The sequence below is a fragment of the Amyelois transitella genome, chromosome 12 (genome assembly GCF_032362555.1).
Source record: "Amyelois transitella isolate CPQ chromosome 12, ilAmyTran1.1, whole genome shotgun sequence".
NCBI classification, from domain to species: Eukaryota; Metazoa; Arthropoda; class Insecta; order Lepidoptera; family Pyralidae; genus Amyelois; species Amyelois transitella.
Window position 1 is genome coordinate 7,051,618 of NC_083515.1, and position 25,457 is coordinate 7,077,074.

Genomic DNA, 25,457 nt, shown 5'->3' on the forward strand with positions numbered 1-25,457 from the left:
AGATGGAAAAAAGAAGCGTCTTACCATGAAAGCTTGAATAAATACGCCTACAATACTCTGTATGCACATAACGAATATTGCTTCAGGGCATTCCTCGTTCGTGGTTCTAGACCCATAACCGATAGTGTGCTGGGTCTCAACGGAGAAGAGGAAGCAGCCAGTGAAGGTCTGGACATTATTGAGACAGGGGATGAAGGTGACATTGGGATTGGTTTGAGGGCTGAGGTCGCCGTGGGTGAAGATGATGAGCCACCAGATAAGGGCGAATAGAAGCCAGGAGAGGATAAAGGAGAGAGCGAAGATGAGCAGCGTCCAGCGCCACTGTGCGTCCACAAGGGTCGTGAAGATGTCCTGAAGGTATCGGCGCCTGCGTTTGGCCACGTTCCATTGGACCACGTTGCAGTCTCCGTGCTTGAATATCACACGTTTTCTGACACGCCGCGCGTAACGGGGTCCACGGTATCTGAAAGAAAAGGCGTGGAATTATAAATCTGGTAAATATATAATAATGGCCCTTAAAGACGAGATAATGACGATATAATAGATGCTATTAATCTATTTAAACATAATAGTTACATATCGTAAAAAGTTATAATGTATATCATAACATGCGTCAATTTGAGCAGATCTTAGACTTATAAGAAATTATATAACTTTTGCATACATGAGCATGAAAGATATTTTAAAAATATTGATCTCTTTAATTCAGTAAAGTAATCAATCACTTGGCAAAAAATAAAAATCGTCTATTGACGTCACATATACTCAGCACTCAAATTACAAAATTAAAACGACATCAAGTAACAGTAATGCTATTGACCTCGAATTTTTAGGTAAACAATACGATCATCACTTTCGAGTGTTCGTCCATCGTTTAATTTTTTACGCCATTTAACATTTTTTTTCTAGTGCAACTGATAAATTTGAATAATGAGCGTAAAGTTGAGAAGTTGCAGAAACAAAACGATACTTCAGATGAAGTTGCTTCATTCATTTGATATACGACATATTTCATATTTTAAAGGTAATACAAATAATATACTCGTACCTATGTATCAAATAAAATTCTGAGGGCCAGTTGGTTTGAAGCAGGTATACGATTTTAGAAAACGTACAGCAAATTTTGAGATGTGAATCTAGTTTAATCTCTGCGGTTTAGTATTGTTTTTGTTTTACCAATTTCTTCACATATTTATTAAATAAAAAATTACAATCAAACTGATAAAGCTAGCCCCAAATAACAGAGCAGAATAAAATGTCATGGGTTCACCACTGTATATGCATACAATCATTCCTTTTTCCACTTGCTACGATTCCTGCAAACTTCTTTCGTTTTATTCACATTAATAATTCTCTTCATGCAAACAATTCAATCAATCTGATATCATCAATGTATATCTAGTGTAATCATCTGTAGCCAGTTAACTTTATTAATTTGTTTGTGGCGCCAACGATATTTCACATTGTCTTGTAACTGAACTATTTACTACGTATTACATGCTTTTTATTATTAATATAGCAACATATTGTTCTTAATTTTCAAATAGCTAAAATGATACTAAAATTATATAATGATGCATATACACTTGTTTTTATTGTGGCCATTAGAACCAATGACCAAATTTGGTTTTCATAGCACGAAAAAATGATAATGATATTATTTGTATAAACTTATCTTGAAAATATAGTTGAAGTAGGATTTTCACGAATAGAAAGGATTTCATCAACACTATTATTTGAAATCAAGAAAGAATTTATTCTCATATATTCAGTTACAACCCTAGATCTGCTATTGTGTTTCAGATCCCGGGGTCTAATTTCAAACATTTGACAGTTGATCTTATATAAGTATTCACAACGAACACTTAAGTTGATAGAAGTAAGCGAATGGTACTCGTTTTACTGATAAAAAATCTGCAAACATGAGTCCATTTGAATCCACTCGGAAAGGCTTTCACGCTCGGAGGGGTTTATCCCGCACTTTAGATTACTTTATCACTCGAGACTCCATAAAGCAAATATGCACTTCAGTTATCACAGCTTTTTCAATAAAACTGGTTATCTTTGCGAAGGTCGTAATGTAGGGAGAACTAATTGATATGGTTTATCATTGGTGAAAATACGAGTGCCAGAAAAAAAGCTGATAAAAGAGTAATAAATAAATAAATAAATAAATAATGTCGAGCGAGAAAAACGAAGGCAATTAAACGGCGTACTTAGCGTCCGAGTGTAAGCATTCCAATCTGGGTAACACATAATTATAACCGTCGTGAGAAAGACACGCTTGTTTCCGTAATTTTTTAAAGAAAAATATAAATGCAGACAATCTTTAGGAAGGATCTTACTATCCTTAGTGACAATTGCCTTCTAATTATACAATACAGTGACTTAGGAAAAAAAAACAATTTATAATTAGTCAAGTTAGCTTCGGGCAATGCGTCACAAATTGACCAAGGTTTAGTTACAATGGATTGAGAAAAAATATGCAACACCTATTTTATTATCATGGATCAAAAATAGATTTCTTATTATATATACAATGTGAATACGTTATTTTAGTTAAATATTGTTATATTCATACATTATATATGTATGTATGTAAGTAAATTTTACTAAAACATAGCGTGTGCCAGTTTTTTCTTTTCTCTCAGATTGTATAAGTCAGTCATTGGTAAATTTGGAATCCTTCTTTTATGCGATGGGCTAGCAATCTGTCACTCTTTAAATCTCAGTTCCATCATTAAGCAATACGAGTATATCTATATAGGGTTCGAATCCCGGCCAGGGCGTGATGAAAACGAACTTTCTCTGATTGGCTTGGGTCTTGGATGTTTATCTATATAAGTATTTATTAAAAAATATAATATCATTGAGTTAGTTTTTTGTAACACAAGTCTCGAACTTACTTCGAGGCTAACTCAATCTGTGTTAGATTTATTATTATTTATTTATTATAAGTATATATCTGAACTTGGCCAATCAGTCTGTTCAAGATTTTTGGCTCTGTCTAAGTACACCTTAAGGGGCAAAGACGTGATAATTATGTATGTGTGAAGGAGTTGACCCGTACCATATAACATGAACACATAATTTTGATATCATCGTATATTTTGCAATTTCAATCAATGCAGTACCACTTTGAATCTATTATTTATTACGAGTGGCGAGTAGGAATGTTAACGACTGACTTAATCGATTCATGACGCCACGGCTCTTAATGCTGTACCTAAACCGATTATAAATATAATCTCAGTATCTGAGTAATTCCTAGTATTTAAAACTATATTTTCTTACTCAATCTTTTAGCTGAACTAACACGGAAAATGCGTGGTAATTGCCTTTTAATCTATCTTATAATCTAGTTTCGAATGAAAATTAATGCGCAGGAAACACTAAATACTACAAACGTATCGTAAACATGTAGTCGCTTGCAGAGAAACTTGACTTCTATGAACAGGCAAAAAACAAAATAGGTCTTTGAGCCTGAATAAAAAATAAAATAAAAAGACATTCTATCCAGTCGTCCAGTAGTCCAACACAGTGGTTTCCGGTATAGAAGGAAAAGTACTATTCTGCTCCGCTCGTAGGAGAAAATGATATAAAAACACCAAAACTGATCCATCTACAATCATATATATATCTATAACCATATACATGCTGTTTCGTAGACCTTGAGCTTTAAAAGACTTCAACTTATAATAAGATGTGACGTGACAAGTAAGAAAGAGTTCAAAGTTCCAACTCCTTATACTCTTCCAAGGAACATAAATATTAAGTCGTTTCATCTTTCAGTACGTCCATTTGTCAAAATTTCCATTTTCACCTAGAAAGTTGCTTGTTTTAACGACGAAGAAATCAATCAGTGATTTCAAAACAAAGTGCGCGCGTAAAAACCAATATTAGCAATTCTAAGAAAGCATACATTGGAATGTTTCAGCTTATCGTGTTGCCAAATATTTGAATCTGCATTTAGTATTTTTTTGTTACTTACTTTTGTGATTCTTCCGTCCACGCAGCTTCCGACGAATTTATCGGCTTTCCAGTCATAAACATTGAAACCTGACTGATACATCTTTTGATTGTCGTCATTATATACAAATAAAACAACACTATTCTCCAACTATCCTCTTCTGAATCAACAATGTGAATGTTTATAGACAATATCTTGCACAATGGAATCAAAAATAGAGCGAAACCAGCGCTATCATGTGTTGCATTAACCTTACATTAAGAAGTTATCACACAAATGATTATCTCTCACAAAACGTGCAATTACAAAATCGTCTCTACCCTATCTTTTAGAAGAACATTGATAAGGGATTCACTGAACACTTCTTTTATATCAAACAGGAGAACTACGAATTTTCGCAACATCGTCCCCAATGTCGTCCCGATTCAGGATTTTGGGTATATTGAAATGGTAAAACTGCGTAATTCGCGTGAAGATTTTCTTCGCGGCGATGTGTCTGCGTATCGGGTCGCTACTGAAACGTGCGGATGTTTAGCGAAGATGTTCAGAAACAAGGCGTCCTGTGCCAACAAAGATAGTGGCGCCGCGGCGCGTCGCGACGTCCCTCTGGCTATTTTTCGAATTAAAAATCCTACTACTTATATATAAGACGATATCTAAAAGGTATAATATGTTATGTGACTAGACTGGACCGCAAATACTTATATGTACGCTGCTCAAATAAAATAATGACTAATGGTAGGATAGTGATAAGTATTAATATTGTTTTTTATATTTGCCGGTTACCTTTACCGGCATGGACATCTTTATACTTGCCACAATTCCTGCATAATTCTTTCGCTTCATCCACATTCATTACTTATCTTAAAAGTCGTCAATTTGATATCAAATAGAATTACCACTTAGTTTGTGAATTTTAATAAGTTTATTTTTCGGCCACGTGATTAAATTCCTTTCAATTGTGTACAATGTTGGGAGTGCCGCCACATTCCAGTACAAATGTTTATATGCAAACGTAGGTCTCAAACATTCGAGTGAATTCGAATGTATTTATGACGTACTTGTTCCAGTATCTTAGCTTACTACTGCTTATCACAGGCGGGACACGTTTTGTGAAAATACTAAATTAGTTGGTCATGTCGAGCTGATGAATGACATCTGATTGACTAAGCAAAATATAAGGGAGTGTGATACGAAATGTTGTAGTGGGAAGGGATAGATGAACGTACCTTGATCAAATCAGAGACGTTCTGGCATAATTTAAGGTCAAACGTACCCCAAGCCGATGAGCTTGCATGAAGAGAGTAAAAAATATGGATGAAGCGAAAGAAGTATGATATCATTCTCCTTGAGTTTATTCCTGAAGAGAAATTCGGGGATTATGATTATGATCCAGGAGTGGGTTAGACAATTACACAACTTGATGGTCGACTGATCCCCATGGTTTTGTTAACAGTGGCACCTTATAAGTTTAGATCATGATTGTATATACGTATGTTTTATACCTTGGATAAATTAAAGTTTAACTGAATTTATAGATATTTAACGGTTTCCAGTTATGAATAGGTAATCCATTTGTAATTCGTCGCATCGCAGCCAACATTTTCGTAATAAAAATAATTGGTTCAATGGACGCATAAATGGAAATTTCTATGATATTGCGCCAAGAGAAAAAAATTAATAGTATTGAATACTCCAACTTAAATCTCTGTAACTTCTGAATTAATTTATTTAGCCTGTTGTCTTTTTACTGTTGGGTAAGGGGCGCCCCCTTTTCCTTCAATATTCCTTTTCCTCGAGTCTCGAGACCTTTATAAGTCCAAAGATCGTTTAGCAATCTGCAAACATTTCACCTACTACTTAACATCTGTAAAAACCGGTAGATTCTGATGATAAAGTAAAGAAGCGTGCATATTTCTTATGTAAAGACGAAAAATATAAAATCCAAGGCCTAACACGCATTGTACGGAAAACACTTTTTAGCCAATGCAAAATTAAAATAGCCAGTGATCTTGAACCTATTTATGACGATACTCATTAGTAGAGTAAGTGACAATGAAACAAAGTAAAATTACAGCTGACCTTACTGCAAGGGCGAAGGTAATGAGGAAAAATAAAAGTATTGTTAGACTGGGAAGTGGTCGCTTCGAAAGATTTAACATCACAGGAACGCTGAAAGCTGATATAAATTGATATAAATAGGGCCCAAAGTCCCGGGCAGAATTAACGTCCAATGAATTTTGGAACTGGCTCATATGGCAATACTGGCTCATATGGCAAAACTGGCTCATATGGCAAAGTAAACGGCATATGGCAATACTCCAACCGAACTAAAAGGACCTCTCAAAAGCCGCCACTACCCTGAGATTTGACGGGGTTATTGTGTTTTATATAAAGTTACTACCACCTGACCTCTGCAAACCAAATGATAAATCAGAATCAAAAACCTTTAATATCGTTGAATCATTTCCACTTTTAGGAGATTATGATTGGAGAGGATTCACTCAATTTAAACCTTGTCTTATTTTTGTATGAGAGGATGAACTTAACAGTTATTGATAACGAAGGTCACAGCAACATTTGAAGTAAAAGTATTATTTTAGATCTGTTCATTGGTCTGAGACGTATTATTGCTGGTAAGTACATTAAACCCGTAAAATAAATAAGAATCAAGTACAAATATGTACTTATCAATTAGACGTCAAAAAATAAGAAGAGACCTTAAAATTTTCAGTATAATTTAAACATGTTTGGATTTTTATATTATGATGAACACGGTTTGTTCTTAAAAAAAAATGGTTGAGATGGAGAAATCGAACTACGTAGCATAATTTCTTGTTTGTTTTTAATAACATGTTTTCGCCTTTCATCATCAAAATAACCGAATATTGAATCATTTGTATTTGAATGATAGACGAACACGTGAGCATCGCTCTCTAGATTACACGGTCAATTCCATTACAGATATGTTTTTGTAGTTCATTAAAACATTGATAGTCCCCCGTTGAGGGCCCCGTGATAGAGAACCGACTATATTAAAGTAGAAGTGTTTAGTTATTTTGGAAGTTTAGATAATCAAAAAACCAATAGCGTCACCCCGATCGTTGCCAAAACCGATTTGGACTGATAAATCCTACCCCTTCATCATACTTCTACGTATATTTGTGACGTTTTATATATCTCGCCAACGGTTAATGAGAATGCAATTACGTCATTTTATTATACGGGTTTGTAGGTCGGAGGTACATGTTGAGATTCTGACGTGTGTCTTATAAGCGTATGCGTAAAACGTGCGTGTCATAGGAAATTCTCGATGACGCAATAAATTAAAAACTAGAAATACTATGATTTGTTGATAATTCCAATGATATTATAGGAATTTAGAGTGTTTGCCGGTTTTAGCCAATGGTGAGCAATATTAATTTTGGGATGAACTTCGTTCTCAATGAAATAGAGTCGCACTGTTGCCAAGTCACTCCGAGTGACACGTGCGTCTGAAATAACTTTAGTCGCGCGACCGCTGCTGACAACCACCTGAAAATTGTGTAGCTTTTATCTTCGCTACTCTCGGATAGATGGCACTACTGATTGGTGAATGACAGGATATTTTAATTTCATCCATAACTTTGGCTTCAATGGGCTAGCATCCTGTCGCTATCTAAATCTTAATTCCATCACAGCCCTAACAACCTCCAACATCTTGTCGACATTGACGAAAACTCAGAAGTAAGAAAAAATATATACTATTCACCTAAAAGATAACCTTTTGTGAACCTCTCAATAAATGATATGTTCAAATGGAAACACCATTTGAACCTAGCAGTTCATAGTAGCTAACTGTAGATCTTGATCTTTTATACCTTATTTGCTGGAAAACTATGGAATTTCTAAACGGGAAACTATATTTGTAACAATGCTAGTTATAAAAGTTGTGTGACAACAAGGAAGGAAAGAAAATGAGGAAAATCGATATTTTAGTTTATGAACAAGATCAGCCTCAACTGGCCTAAGGATTTACCTAAAATCTATCATTCCAAGGTAAATTAAATTATGACTTGTTGAGCAGTATATGAAAATTGAGAAATTTTGGGATAATACATATCTTCCTGCCACGAACTATGTATGCAACCGAACGTTACGTCCTCTAAACGCAGTATATTATATCATCGCCTTGACTAAAAATTAACGTGTAATAAATAAATTACTGCTAAAATTTTTTTAAGAGTCATAAAGTAATCAATGCGTAGTTGCGTCCTCTTAAACCTTTGAGTCGCCGGGTTGTCTTCTCTTAAGGGTCACGTATTGTTTCTTTATTTCTACAGACAAATTGTATGATGCTGGCAGGAAAAGGATAAACAATCGTGAATCTTTATTGATCATTGTAATCAAATGATTCGCCAAGCACAAACTCACCACAGCGAAATAGGTACGAAATGACATACACTAACCAATGACGATAATAAAGAGTAGGTACTGTATTGAGGATAAAACCACTTCTGTCTTTATTCATCATTGTCAATGATTTTCCACGCTAATAGATTTCAAGTTTCATTAGACATTGATGACATAATGACGCAAAAGGACCCAGGACTGATTTTATTGATAATCATTAGTGTTGTTGTTTTTGTGATGATGATCCAAAACCTTAATTTAATTGACCTGGCCTCTTGGGTTTCTTCAGTAGGTAACAAATGTAAGAGGACTATATATTTCTAAGATAGTCTTGTCTGACCGTCGTTTATTCCATATTATAATTATTGTTTATTTTTTATCACATTTCAATTGTAATAAAAGTCGAGGCGAATTGGTTGAGTACTAATTAAAAAAATAGTAAAACGTTTCTGCATGATTCATAGGATGACGACATTCGTCTTAGAAAAGCAGAGATTTATGAGCAAGTAGTTATTCTAGATAGATCATCGTTCTTGTACTATATGGAATATATGAAAAACTGCGCAATATTAATAGAAAGGGCAGATGAAACATAAATCGTGGTCGGGGGGACAGAAGGCGTGCACTTTATCGTGCGCGCCTACTGCCTCACTAGGGTCATTCCCCGACCCTGGGATGGAAAGGGCGGCCAGCAACTTACTGGTCGCCCATTACAGCAAGATTCCCGGCACAGACGCGCCGGGCAGCCAGAGGGCATCGTGATGAAATGCCTGCGATCCCATGATGCCCTCAAAATGGCAAGAAGGGCGCACGGAGGGGTTTTAGTAGGTAGGCTGGTACATTAGGTGCAAGGAGTCTCACACTCTCCCGGGTGAAGCCCCGGGAGGTTGTCAGTAAAGAGGATTTCCCCTTCGATAACAAAAAATAAAACAAAACAAAGATGAAACATCAATACTAATTTTTAAAACACTTAGTCGTTACAATAAAACAAATGTTAAAATGAGTCTAGAGTCAAGAAATATATTGGCGGAGGGTGCAACGCGCAAAAAATGAGAAAGATACTAAAACATTAATTAAGGTAAAACTAAAAAAATAAAGTGTAGGTACTGTACATCACTGTATCTCTATGATTTAAATAGAGTTGAATTCACTGAGAAACAGGATTTAATCGTATTACAATTACAATTCCTCGCTCTAACTACAACTGTTCTCGGAAACGTCTGTTTTCAACATTTCAGTTTTGACATGAAAGCAGTTTGATGTTGAGCAATCACGAAGGAATTAGTAATATCATTACTAAAATAAAATTGAATCAAGAAATGGCGTCAAAGTTCAATGTAGTAGTCGAGGGAAAAAATACCCTTAATAGTTTTAAAAATATGGTAATGTTGTCAAATAAAATGAAAAACCAAGAATATATTGACCCGGTGTATGACTGTAACGAAATCTCACATGTTAATTTCACCTACCTTCTTTGTAATTTGTTAGTTTCCGCCTTTCGGTTGCAATTTTGTGACTGTGGGAGCAATTTGACTGACATCGGCTACTCAAGTCACATTGTCTAAATTAATTGTGATTTTTAATACTTGATTGAATAATAACATAGCAAAGGTTTATTCATTCCGAGATTGTCTGGACACCGATGTCTCAGCCTGTGTGATGCCATTATATTAAAACCTGTTTGTTCAGTTGTCATATAGGTAAAGAACGTCACACTTTCGTAAAAGTTTAAACGCGTCATCCATTTAATTACTCAACTTTTCCGAAATACAGTCATTTTCAACATTGACTTAGTGATTCTTATGATATTTTTTTTCTTAGTTAAGAAAAGCGAATGATGCAACATAGTACGCTGTTGAATGGAGAGATAGCATTTATTTACATAATTTAAAATTATAAATATAATCTTCACGTCATTCTGTAATACTTAGTATGATATAATATGGAGTACGGAGATAGATTATAGACCTCTACGTGATTACACCTCATATTATGAGAAATAATAAGCGCACATGCCCTTAAATTGTAAAGGAGCCTATTAGCAAATATATGTATAATATAAAAAAGTATTATTTTTAAGGAATTAATAATCATGATTCTTTTTATTAAGTTTTTATAATGAACAAGTGGTGGTCGCTATGACTTTCTTTATAATTAAGAACAATAACCCGCTACATGGATAAGTGTTATGGATTTGTATGTTTATGATCCATTTACTGAAATAACTCATTCACGGTATATATACAATATCAGTAGGTAGGTGAGAAACCAGGTCACATCTCCAAGGCACAGATAAGGTATATTCAGAATAATTAAAATTAACCGCAAGTTCTCTTTTAGTTATAATTCACGAACCTTTGTAAGATAATTCACAATTCATTATCGATTTACACAGTTGCTTTTCTTCCAGCTTAAATTGTTAAAACCAATTTTTTTAAACTAGCAACATGGCCGCTATACCCAATTCCATCAAAATATTTCTCGTTTTTGCAGTTGTGGCCGCGGGCATATTCTTGCATTTTATATATTTTAAAACTACCTATGTAGTATTAGAAATACGAATTCAAGAGGTTAAGCACTAAGTTGGCCTACAAGCTAGAGGAAGGGACTGGCCTCGGCGCGTTCTTGGTACAGCCGTGCTGAGAATACGCTTGGCTCTCAAAGCTGGATTTTCTTGTGTCAATCCTTCTAAGAACAAAAGAGGTACTTGGACTAATAAACTCCTATTTTATAGTAGGTTATAGTACCGTTACGGTAATATAATTTAAAGTTTAAAAAGCGGAAAAGTAAGGTTTAGACTTACTTACACTAATTTGTAACCGATAAAAAATTGATTATCTTTTATTTATCCTTTTCATGGTGGTATTTCTCTAGCTTAATTTACATTTCGTTACTGAAATCTGCACGATAGAATGAATAAAATATAGATATAATACCTATTCCGATTTTTATGGTAAAACTACATAATATTCACTGCGTATAATCGATTTATATCGACTTATTATTTCATTTCATTTTCTTTTAATTATTTCATTTAAGTATCTATATTTAACTATACAGTTGCACTAACCCGTTAACTGTGCCACGTTATTCACAACATGCAAAGTTTTCTTATCAATTTGTGATAAGCCAACCAGGTATATACCACGGGGCCACGTTAAATAAACACGAACGCAATGTAAAAAATCAATACCCACGTTAATATGCCTACATGTGTTTTGATTTTTTATCCCATATATTCATGATAAAATACACAAAAACAGACTGGTTTGTGGTCAGATGAACAATGTGATCAGACAATTTTTTACTTGAATTATATATAGAGGATAAACGTTTTAAATAAGTTTTCAGTGAGATCAATAAATGTTCATTATCCCCTTTACTCAGTTGGACTGTTGACCGATTATACCAATAATACCTTCTTAATACTTTATAATACATAATCTTAAACACAACTTACTTACATGCATTTTGAAAGAAATTTAGGTCAGCCACAAAAAATACTCTTGTGCAAAAATTACAGTTACATAAATACTTTTGAAATTATATCTTTAAATGTTATTTTTCGTAAGTATACAAGTAATTTCTTATGAATCATCACCAACAACAAGAATACAAAGTCGCTCTACGTTTTTAGCTATCTCTATACCTTTTAAAACAACAGTTTGATGCAGTTGAAGAGGGAGCGATGATTCAGGCTCGACCGCCACAAAGGGAAGATTTTTCGCCAGGCTATGTGTTATGCTTGTCGGAGGTTGCATATATGCTAAATCCGTGAAATCTTTGCTGGTGCGTTAAAAGTTTTCGCTGTTATTGTCTGATAGCATCGCGTAAGTGACTTGTGGCGAAGAGATGGCCACACAATTTTCACTGTTAATTCTTTCAAGAAACATCACGTAAAGGTGGGTTGATTCGCCAGTAAAATATATTTTCAAAGAAACGTGATGCCTTTATGTTAGAATCGATGTATTTCTAAGCCATGAAATGGTGACACAAAAAAATTCTGAAGAAGTTGAATAGAAATCAGACCATGAAATTATGCATGCATTCTTTAGGCAGTTTGAATTTACAACGGATAGTCGATCTTGAATGCAACGAAATAATATTGGCATCGTTTAAAATAAATCGATCTGAAAAGATTTTGAATGTCATGGACTTTAGAAGATATGTATTTGTAGATTGTAGATACCTATTAGCAGTTTTTGTAGCAAATTCACGACACGACACTGTTTTATTTTCTTATCTTTCCTAAATAGTTAGGTACGTGCATTTAGATATACTTAAAGATTACATTACATTTTTTATTTAGCTAAGTTTTTAGACAGCGTCACAGACAGCGTCAGCGTCTTAATTCCTATACAAAATAATATTCGGATCCTTTTATTTGAAGTCAGTTGAAAGGAAGCACATAAATAATCGTTACCGCATGCGAAATAAATTATGGCCAATGATTAATCGATAAATGGAATCGATTCAATTCTAGAGACAGGACGACATTAGCACATCTATTCGTCGTCATCAAGGCATTGTTTTAGAGGGCGCCGTGTTTCCTGCAAATTACGATTTGTATTTAAATAAGGATGTCCGTTTCCTTCCAGAATTTAGCATACGACGAGAAAGTGGCCGCTGCTGTATTTGGCGGTAGCAGGTAGGTATTGTGTAATAAATAATATGGTTAAATACCTTAGGCAGTACTTAGTTAAGCGTTCGTTCCGACTTGAGCCTGTCCAGTTAAGCCTAGCCTTAAGTGGAAAATTTTATATAATTCTTAATTATCGCCAGGTATCGACCGTAGTCCAATCCAGATTATTAAGTGTATTTTAATTAATCGATAGTAGGAATGAGATGAAGTAATAAAGGTACTTATGTGTTACTTGGGAAACTGGCTGGCTAAACTATGTATCTACTCATACTTGGCTACAAGTTATAAACTGGATTTGTTTGATTTAAATATTTCCATACGTATTAGGTCTGCAATAATTTGCAAACATTATTTTCTTTATACATTCAGTCAAAAAAGTATCGGGAATGGATTATTTATTTATGGTTCCAAATTCAAATTTTTGTTTTTTTTGTTGTTGTTAGATTGGCACAACTGTTTTCCATTTTGGCGCGGAGTTTGAGTTGCATCTGTTGTTTACATTAAATACAGTGCTATTTTTAGTTATATCATATCTAGTGTGTATTGCTAATTTCATAATGGATAAAAACATCGAACAAAGAGTTTGTCTTAAATTTTGCATTGCCAATGGAATATCGTGTTCGGAGTCACTGAAAATGTTACAGAAGGCTTACGGTGAATCGACTTTATCAAAAACTCGTGCTTATGAGTGGTACAAAGCGTTCAAAAGCGGTCGAGATGTGATGGAAGATTTGCCTCGCTCTGGTAGGCCATCAACGTCTGCAACTGAAGTTAACATCGCAAAAGTGAAGGAAATAGTGACTGAAAATCCTCATTCAACTTTGAGAGAGATAGCCACCGAACTTTCTGTATCTCACGAGTCGATCCGTACCATTTTAACTAATAATTTGGGTATGAAACATGTTGCCGCTCGGCTAGTCCCAAAAGACCTGAATTTTTTTCAAAAAACTCAATCGCATGAGAGTCGCTGAGGACATGCTAGAACGAGTCAATTCCGACCCAACATTCATGAAACGCATTGTTACTGGTGACGAGACGTGGGTTTACGAGTTTGACATGCAAACTAGTCAACAAGCTTCGGAGTGGCGCCTTCCAACTGAACCGAAACCGAAAAAACCACGCCAAAGTCGTTCAAAAGTCAAAGTCATGTTGACTGTTATCTTTGACTATCGCGGTGTTGTGCACTCGGAATTCTTGCCGGAAGGTCAAACGGTAAATAAGGAATATTATTTGAGTGTTATGCGGCGTTTAAGAGAGCAAATCCGACGAAAAAGGCCAGATTTGTGGAAAGAAAATTCTTGGATTTTGCACCATGATAATGCACCTTCGCACAAGGCCATCATTGTGAACGAATTTTTAACCAAACACTCAACAAATACCATCGAGCAACCACCATATTCACCAGATATGGCTCCAGCCGACTTTTTTCTTTTTCCTAAACTCAAATTACCACTTCGTGGCACCCGTTTTCAATCGGTAGAAGACATAAAAGAGAATTCGCGGCGAGAACTGACCTCAATTCCGGAAACAGCGTTTAAAAAATTTTTTGATGATTGGATTATTCGTTGGCGTAAGTGTATCGTTTCTAAAGGAGCATATTTTGAAGGTGATAAAATAAATTTGGATGAATAACAAACAGTTTGTGTATTATTGATCTTTTCCTGCTACTTTCTTGACAGAGTAGTATACCAAAATAGACGTCTTGATACAACTGACACTGGTACGAGTGTGTATGAGTAGTTAGCCTTAGAAACATCAAACAGATATATTAACCAATATTTAGAATCACACAATAAAGACAACACAGAACCACGCGCGACTTTCGGGTAATTTACAAAAAGTAAAATAAATATAAATTAAAAGAGAAGTTAATTTTATTCGCTATATACTAATGTTACATGTCCAAAATGGATTTATTTAATTGTTTACTTGACTGATTTATCAAAGAAAAAAGAAATCTCAATTATTACATTATCTAATTTCCTATCCTGTTTCTGTTTAAACTGTTATATTGTGTGGAAATTGATTATTTTATAAATAGATTACCCTTTATTTTCAATTTGTAAAAGTAGATGACATCAGGAGATTAAAATCTTCTAACAAAGTAAGATGACGATTTCTCTCAGAAATCATTAGAAAAAGAAAGCTTTTTCTTCTCTACCCTCTTTAATCTTATAACATTTGATATCCTTTCAAACATTGCAAGCCCACACAAAACGTAAGCTAAATAATGTCGGTTAAACTAATGTAGATTACATTTTCTGTGCCAATTTACGTTCAATGGTCATTGAAACCCTATGCGTTTCAAATCACAAAGGTCTCTCGAAGGCTAGACATGAGATAATTGCTAGTCTCGACTAGAAGTTATACCGATGAGGTTATGTGGGCGCCATACTGTTCTTGACCCTCTACATTTTATCGTAGGAATGTTTATGAGGAATCTTCAAAGGCGTGTATTCATTTAAACCTTACCCTGGTTTATGGTTTTACTTTATTTGTTGTAAATTTTACTTTATAGTAAAATTTAAGAACCGAAACGGTAATAAACACCAAAATAAATCTGGCTAACCACTAATTACATAAAACATGCATTTTATGATGAAGAAACTTCTACTGCATTTTCGTTATTATTTAGACTGTAGGTCACAGAAAGGAGTTTTCATACAGTGTTATTGTTCTCATGACACGCTTTACAAAGGAACTTTACAATAGGTAGATGTTTGTACTGTTTCAATACATATTTACACAGCCCCCTTTTACATATAGCGGTTCTTGACCGAGTCCCAGCCATACAAAGTAATTTTTTTCTCTGTTGTTATGTTTGGTTTAGTATCATATCACTATCGCATATAGCTGAAACTTTGACCTCGGACATAATCACATAGGTATGTAAAGTATGGCATGAAATATAAATATACGTACATCTTCGAGACAAGTCCAAGGTTCAGAAGTTCACTACTGTTATTAAAACAAAATATTTTTTCTTTCATTTATCTATAAGTTGACACTTTAATTTATTCAAATTCTGAAGAAAGAAAAACATTAATAATTGCGGCAAACAGAAAAGTATAAAGTACTTACTTGAGAAGAAGGTTGAGGGCACTATCATTTCTAGTCGTGGGTATATCTTTAACACTGGAAGGTTCGCTGCGGACACCTCGAAGGGAAAGCCTCAGTTGTCGAGGAAAAGAGCTCAGTAGACCGTTACTGCTATTCCTTCTTTGGTTGAGACTCTTCGAGCGAGTCAACTTGTTGGCTTCCAAATCTGCTCCGGGATGCGTCGACACCTCTTCCCCGAGCTTGGACACCGTAGTACTCGAAGCGTTAGTCTTTACAATGGTAGGAACAACAGGTAAAACGTCTCCTAATAATTTCTCGAAGGGCGAAGCAAAGTCCTCCTCTGATATCGTCTCGAAACTCCTCGGGCCTACCGACGACGTGGTTCTATCGGACATTCTGAAGGATCTAAGGTAAATGTGGCGGAACGTAGCACAACAGACACCTCAGGGCACTTCGTCACTTTGGGTTTTTAGTTTCTTGGCAACACTTCACTCTTATCATAATATCCATTTGTAAATCATAATGTTTGGGGTAAAAATGTTGACACTGAAACAAAAGAAAAATGTAAAATTAATAATTGCATTAAATTTTTTATTATGAGACAAAAACGATACAACTTTTAATTTGAGCGTTATAGAAATATGATATTAACAAATTGTTGAAATGTAAAACATTCCTGAAATATACCTTTCACTCATGAATATGCAGACTTATGGAAAAGTTTTATGAAAAAATTAGTCTGATATCTATGTAACTTTCAATATCACAGTTGAAGATTCTAGATGAGACTGAAATATTTTTAGGTTAAGTATCTACTCGTAATATGCTTGAAGTTCTTCATGAATTTCAACATGAAGTCATGATCTATCATATTATATAGAAAGTAGAGATATAACTCAGCAAAAAAGCATCTAACGACTTTTTAATATAAGCGTATAATTTTAGGCACATACAAAATCATATTGCGAAACGCTTGTTCGAAAGTAATTTACTTTCGTTACAGATTTCACCTTTTTACTTCGCAAATTGCTAACAATAGAGGTGCTTCGCATTTCAACTGACTTTTAATACCAAAAACCTTTCTAATGAAAATTTCTAAACATATAATGGAAGAGTACATTTGCTAGTAATGTGTGGTTTCCGGTGTTTAAGAAGACCACTCCATGAGCGAAGCTCTCATGCAGCGACTTAGAGAAGCAATATTCCCTAGACCAAAAACCATGTTGTAAGGAGGTTTGATGGGAGTACCTAAGTGACTGTGAAATATTCTGAAGTGGTCTTCTTTCTTTGACTTTGTTTAATACTAACTGTGTAGTGTCGTGTGGTTTCCGGCACCAATAAAAAAAGAATAGGACCACTCCATCTCGTTTCCATGGATGTCGTAAAACGCGAATAAAGGATAGGCTTACAAACTTGGTATTATTTCTTTTAGGCGATGGGCTAGCAACCTGACCCTATTTGAATCTCAATTCTATCATTAAGCCAAACAGCTGAACGTCCTATCAGTCTTTGCAAGACTGTTGGCTCTATCTATCCCACAAGGATATAGACGTGATTATATGTATGTATGTAGTGATAGTGATGATGGAGAAGAAGACTTACTAGATCCGATGCAGGTGTGTGACTGAGACAAATAAAAAAAAAATCATCATTTATAAATCTTTTTTCGCAATTATTTAAAGAGAAAGGAGGATCTACATTTCAAAATCTTTGGTAAATACATTAAGTCACGCTTAATTACCAGACATCCAGGCATTCATTTTGTTTGTCTATATAGCCCCTAATTACGATGAAATCTCAAATAAAATTACAGAGTTATTTGCATATGGACAGTTTCACTTACAAACATATTGAACATTAAGAAGACGCCTGCGGCTCTGCCCGCGTTAAATAAATTCCATTAATTGTCGTTCTCGAGGGAATTTCGGGATATCCTTTCACCCCTAGACCACATAAGGAACCTTCATGCCAAATTTGGGGGTTGTAAATAAAAAAACAAAACAGACAAATAGCTGCTAATTTCTATTACTACTACAAAAGGAATGCGTTTTCACTTCGTTACCCATATATGTACAGTTGTGTGGTTATATCTAAAGACGTTAAGTATAATTTAATCGTTCGTAATGGTAATACCAATTTTCGCGAAAGTTAAACAGGTACCGGCAGAAGGAAATTATAATGACGTAGACGTGTATACCTGAGGCCTCAATACATGCATACATATAATCACGTCTATATCCCTTGCGTGGTAGACAGAGCCAACAGTCTTGAAAAGACTGATAGGCCACGTTCAGCTGTTTGGTTGCATGCTAGTATTGAGATTCAAATAGTGACAGGTTGCTAACCTGTCGCCTAAAAGAAGAATCCCAAGTTTATAAACCTATTCCTTAGTCGTCACTTAGAAGCCTCAATCCCGTGGAAATTGTTTGAAAATTACCTGTTATATTCCTGACGTAGACCTTTATTTGTGTCTGAGAGTTACAGACACAAATAGAGGTCTATATCAGTGCCTAATTACGTCAAAATTGGTAAATTAAATTTGTTTTTCGTTCTCAATAAAGAGTTCCAAACAAGTGAGTATTATCTTAAAATATTGGGTACTAATGGGAAAGACTTTCACTTTTGAATAGTATGTAGTTAAAGTAAGCCTTGTGAAATAATAGTTTAAGAGTAGTGATTCTTTGAGTAACTACTTCAAATAGAAGATATGATTTGGTATTGCATTAATGTGTAAATTTTCATATACCTAGCAACTGGGTAGACAGTGGCATGATGTCACTTGTTGACTAATTTTACAAAGTTAATTAAAATTTATTCACGGGCAAAATTTTAAATAATTGCATTCGAGCCGCACTGTTTCACAATTTTCACTAATAGGTACTGTAAAATATTTATGAGATATATTTGTATAATATTATACTACCTTTCTCTTGCGGTTTTGCTCACGTGAAAAGTATCCTATGTCCTTCTCAGTACTCAACGCTACATGTATGCAAAATTTCATGGAGACCGGTTCAGTGAGTACGAGTATATGAAAGACGGACAAAAACCATTTGAACATTTATTATATTGGTATGGATTTTTTTCATTTTGATTCAAAGTAGAGAAACAATAAAACTAAAGGTATCTATTGCGTAGAATCTTAAAAATAAAGAAGTACATTTTTTGTGAAAGTGCTAAAAGTTGTTTGAGTTTGGCGCACTGTAATCTATAAAAATCTGATTTAGATTTTAGTGCAATTTGTCACTTTTCAGAGAGTCTATTCTCTTTCCATCCAAAAGCTCAAAGAGTACTAATTTTTATAAATAATAACAGTAGTCATATAATAAAAAATATTTGCATTCTATTGTAGAATCTGTATCTTGGTTCATTAAACGTACCTACGGCAGCTATATTCTTGCCTCACCATGACACAAATCTTTGAACGGCGACCACAGTAAATTCACTTGAATCGTCTAATTAATTATAGTAATTACAAACTGTTAGTCTAATTTCTGATTACGTTAATGATAACTGTAAGTAATCGTCAGTTTTATCTGACATATCCTTGATCTCTCTAACGACTGAATTCACTTTATTAACTGACCGATTTTCGCCTTAAATTTAAATTATTTTTTTCTCATATCAATGAAACAAATCCTTGTAACTAATATATTACTAGTTTTTAATAAAAGTATTCAAACAATGTGAAGAATGGGAGTAACCGGAAGGCGATTCAAAATTAGAGTAACTCTATACGTAGATCTAACTGGTGGGTAGATATCGCCACGTTATATTTTAAAACGGCGCGTGCGCATCTGCCAAATGTCCCGAGAACAAATGTAGGTCAATGCTCCAGAAAGACCACGACTTGGACTCTGACTTTGAAATCTTCTTTACCTGATCTTACATTGACTTTTAGAGTCCTTCTCGATTTAGAACTTTCCTCACAACTTGAACGAGCACGGCCCTTTATGTATTTACAATTAGGCTATTCACAAACATACTATCTTCTCACTCTATCCTTATGGTAAGAGAGGGAGTGGGAATAGTGCTTATTCTCTTACCATTAAGGTATAATATATGTTTTTAAATATCCACTGAAATATATGAAATGAAAGCGATATACTCTACACGGATTTTGAAGTAAAAAAACTTCGTTCATCCAGTTCTTCCTTATAAGGCATAACAATAAGATGTAAATCAAGATGAAACGAACAACAACGCAAAAACAATAACTTAACTCGTGCAGATTAATAATGCTGTCCAGGCTCCTTTGTTTACAGAAGAATTATCAGCGGACCATGAGGATGTAATTATCCGATATTATGCCGCATTAGCATGGCTATCAGACCACGATCCAGATTCATGTGGCCGAGGCGTAGATTGCAACGTGACGCTCAATCATCTTGAAAAACATCTGATTAAACCTTCTAGATGATAACAAGATTTTTTGCATTACTGTATATGGTTAGGTACAATAAAAAAAGAATAGGACCACTCCTTCTCTTTCCCATAGATGTCGTAGAAAGGATAGGCTTATAATCTTGGGATTCTTCTTTTAGGTGATGGGCTAGCAACCCGGTAACTATTTGAATCTCAATTCAATTATCAAATCAAAAAGCTGAACGTGGCCTATCAATCTTTTCAAGACTGTTGGTTCTGTCTACTTTGCAAGGAATATAGATGTGAGTATGCTTGTCTATCTTCAAACCTTGCTTCCAAAGATTCCGCCAAAGCCTTTCTTTACCAGACACTTGTGTTAGGTATATTAACCTATTTTCTTAGTCGCAACCACAATCCGTGGGCAAGAGGCAGAGTGATCTGTCTTAAAAATGCCGAGAACTTCATTGTTATTTATTTCGAGTTAATTATTTAATATTTTGAATTTCTGATATTACTAATTATTTAATTATATTTTTTCTCTTAAAGCTTTACGGCTTTTTTAACCTTGATCAGAAGACACTATTTACTTCGTATTGTCACTAGCTTTTGGCTTTAGCAATTAGCTAGATTTTGGTTTGTATAACTAACGATGCAATCGGGAATCACTAAGCGGTAGAGTTATCTAACATTTCCTACTGTGGTAATCTTATTTATGATTCACCTACCTACTTACATATTTAAGGTTCGATAAACCTATTTAATTGACAAAAAACATTTTTGCACGTGACTTCCATCATCAGAATTCGATACGGTTAACGGGTCTCAGGACGTGTCTCTATTTAGCACGGCAATTTTGCTTTTTCATTGGCCAATAAAAATTTACATCTCTCATCTTTCGACATGAGCTGTAATCTTCATAAAATTTAAATTGTTCAATAATAACATTGATTACTCATAAATAATGCTAAACAGATACATGAGTAAGATTAAAGTAGAAAGATAAGACATATAATAACAGCAGAAATATTGGTAATAAGTAGGCCAGAAGTGATTCTAGGCTAGATTGAAATATTTCTATATACTCGTATAATTTTAGATCTAATATCAACATATAATTTACAAAGGTATATATAAAACCTGGTATTGCAGTTATGTAGATGAAATAGAGACACAGCAGAAAATAAATCGACGCGTTCCATGAATCCATGAGTGGTCTAAATATCTACAATGATAACATTTTTATTCTTCATGAAAGAGTACCACTTTAATACTGCGGAAAAATTCATTTGACAGTGACAAAATTAAACGAATGAAAAGCCAATGAACTTGCAGTACATTTGTTATCCCGCCGACTAATAAGGTTATTTTCGGTTATTTCCGTGGATTCGCAAAATTTGGCGAAATGATAAACAGGACGTTGGCCCGGGACCGGGTTCGGTCACCTAGATAATAAAATTACAAACACTAAATGTTTTATTTCAATCATACATAAGTTCCGCTTTCTGTCATTTCTTCTACAGAAACAAGCATCTTAAACAAGCATACATATGTACACGTAGGTATTTTTGCTGTAAATTGATTCTATCTTGGTTTACTTTCTGGTTTAATTTTACTAAATTTTATTATATATAGGCTTTTTCGATTATATTGACATATAAGTACTTACGAGTCATTAACATTGCCTACGTACAAATTCTTGGGTAAGTTAAGAAAGAAACAAGTACGTACTTCAAAAAAATAAATACAGAATACGGTTCTTAGGGTGGGTTGAGCAAAGGTCAGTTCCATATTAAATGTCTAAATTAAGCATCTTTCCATTACTTCCTGATTATATTGGTAATCAGCTATTTTTATGGTTTTGGTAACTGTAATTACACTCATAAATAGTGTGCTGTATCCAATGTGGCCATCGTTTCAATTTGATCCGGTCGTTTGAGAGTCATTTTCGATCTATTCTTGCAATTTGTTTCCTTGTTGAAATAATATTGTTAATTTATTTCACTTGTAATACAGATATAAAATTCCAACGAAACTGGCGATGGTACTTGTTAAAATCACTAAACGATTCTTGCTGATAAAGATGCAATGATATTTTTGGAAATTCCACTGGAGCAACGCTAATACTGCTAAGAATGTTACGGTGCAATGGGTACTTACATACTTATATATACATATTTACAATACTACTAGAATGAAAATATGAATATTTTTTTAATATTTTATTTGTATTCGAAAAAAATGTCGCTTTATTGGAAAATTTATTGATTGAATAAGATAGTCATAATATTCTATATTTATTACTTATTTAAATATTATGTAAAGTGTGATAAGTAGGTGAGTATGTATCTAGTTTAATGCGATCTTTGGCCAGTTTGACACCGCAAAATTGACTCACATTAAAAATTGTTAGCGATTTTTCCAATGACTGTTTTGTACAATTATTTTGACACAATAATTATGATAGTTAATACGGTATTTTTAAATGATTTCCTGATAAATAACTAAGTTTGAAATTAAAAATAGTCTATTAACATAAATAAATAATAACTCTACATTAGATTTCACTGATTTTTACGCATTGAAATCTTTTGTTTTTACATCTTATATTATCTTGTACTAATTGGGTTTGATTTATATCACTACTTATGAAAATTAAACTAAAGTATATTTACTTTATTAAGTACTTTTATAATCAAAATTGAATCATTTATAAGTACATGTGAGTTCATCAAAATCTATCAGAGAGGTTACAATGACAAAAACTTAACAAAAGAGGCTTGAAATGGGCTTCATATCTGCATGTGACCTTGTTTATTTGACACACTCCGCTATAGGATCCGTTTTACTAGAAAAGGTACCTATGTACGAAATTTTTATAGGATTGTTTTTAAACGTATTGTTTATAATTAAGTATTACCCTTGATTTACATTGCTTTGCCTGCGCTACTTTGGCTAAATTAGAATTAAAGTACTAATTCTTAATTCTCACTTTCTCATAATATATAAAATCACGCCTCTTTCCCGGAGGGGTAGGCAGAGACAACTTCTTTTCACTTGCCACGATCTCTGCAACTTCTTTCACTTTCTCAATACTTCCTAATACATAATAACCTTTCATGTTAGTTACCTAATTTGTTGAAACGCAGAAAGAAAAAAATAAGCACATAGTAATATATTTATGTATATTTATTTTAAAAAATGCATTTACGTTGCGTTTGCGTCGTAGAGATGTTTTTCCCCAAAGCAGACTCCAGATTAAGAAGCAAAGAATGACAAACTGTGAAATTTACATTTAAATGTCTTATTTGTTTTCCAAGATAGTTTAAGGGTGTTTTCTCAAATCATGAGTACAGATTTAAAATACTAACATTGAGCTCGATATAATAAGTACGTAAGTTCGTGATGTATTGCAGGCTAAGAGTTGGCTATTACTCTAGGTAGGTAACACCTAATTTGTAATTACCTTTACAAGACTAACTACCACCTTGTTATGAATAAGTCCGTGGTGATAAGGCACGTGAATACGTGCATACATTGTTCCTGCTTTAACTATTAATTAGTTGCGATCAGTAGGTGTTTCGTAGGGCTGTACTAAACGTGCTTGTAATCTCGTTAATGAGACCATGTTAACAATTAAGAAGAATATAATTAGACAGTGTTATGAAGAGCATAATTTGACTTTCACGAAATAAATATATTCTAAATATATAATATATATTATACTTCAATAATAAAATAATTTTACTAGATACTAAATAAAATAAATATATTCAAGATATGTTATATATATTATACTTCAGTAATAACATAATTTCACGTTAGTTACGTTTTAGTTCAATTGAAGTTAAAGTTAAAACATTATCGCGAATAAGAATGATTACAACAAACAAAGAAAAAATTTACAAAATTGATGACGTTTTCAGTCACTCTACAGCTATGACTACTATACCGCTGTGTCTAATGAATATGCCTAAATACGCACGGTCGAGGTAGTATCCATTTACCTTAAATGCCGAGTGTTGTGCAAATGGTCGGCTACTCTTCTCGAGTTCTAATGTAAGCGGCCACGGGAAATGCTGTTGCTATGTGCGTAAGGATGCACGATTTTGTCGCTAAGTAGATGCACAAAATAAAGGCAGTCTAGAATTTGCCTTAAATGAAGTTGTAAAGTCTCGCATCTAACAAACAAAGCATGTGGAAGATGATAGGGACAAGGCATTGAGTGTATGAGTAAATTTGACATGTTACGGTTATTAAGTTACAATAACAACAACTATAACAAAAATTGCGATAATTTCAGACGATGAAGCTTCACCCGTTTATCTTTATACATAAGTTTTGCTTCTGTATATTTATTATTTTTGTTGTATTACAAATCAACGTTTGCAAGTAATATAAATGAATCCTTAGGGTGAAATACTGCAAACGTGCGAGTTTTATTAATTTGTAATTAATACCCTTAACCGACGAGCTGGCATGAATATAGATGAAACAAAAGAAATAGGTAAAGTAGTTATGTATGAGGAAGAAAGTCTTTTGAATGAAGAGTTAGCGTTAGACTTAAACCTTTAACTGTGGCGACGTCTCTCCGTCACACGCCATCAGCCAGTCACATCGAAGAGTAAATCGCACAAGCAAATTTACTATTAGCCTGGCGGAAGTTCTCCCCTTTATCGAGTCCGAATAATCGCTTCCGCCCTAAACTGAAAAGATTTCGCAAATAAATTGTTAGAGGTATTTAGCAAGGCTTTTGGGTATAAAATTATGATACAACATTTATCATAAACCAATAATGAATGTTGGAAATCTTTTAAATCAGTTACCTGATTTTACTACTAATAATTACTCATATCTAATTAACATGGCGTCAATCCGCCTTACTGTGGGTATCCCGTTATGGTCGGTACTAATTACTGATGAACTTCGATACGTTATTCAATGATTCAGTCCGATTGGACGTAAACGTGATAAGCATCTCAATAGTTGACAACTACACTACAAGCTTTATATAATACTTGGCCGTATGTC

The 25,457-nt window shown here is 34.1% G+C and overlaps 1 protein-coding gene across 5 annotated transcripts in view; it reads right to left on the bottom strand.

The window, feature by feature from the left end:
• The window catches only part of LOC106142447 (G protein-activated inward rectifier potassium channel 3), a 40,923-nt gene that overhangs the window by 8,205 nt on the left and 7,261 nt on the right, over positions 1-25,457 (bottom strand). For 3 of the 5 annotated variants that reach the window (XM_013344196.2, XM_013344195.2, XM_060946757.1), the window contains exons 2-3: positions 16,086-16,610; positions 25-463 (exon numbers count right to left, since the gene is read on the bottom strand). In XM_013344196.2, the coding sequence (XP_013199650.1) occupies positions 25-463; positions 16,086-16,459 (813 nt within the window). In that variant the 5' untranslated portion in view covers positions 16,460-16,610. Of the gene's footprint in view, positions 1-24; positions 464-3,991; positions 4,486-16,085; positions 16,611-25,457 lie in introns of those variants that run through there. The other 2 variants (XM_013344197.2, XM_060946758.1) reach the window with 2 other exon arrangements.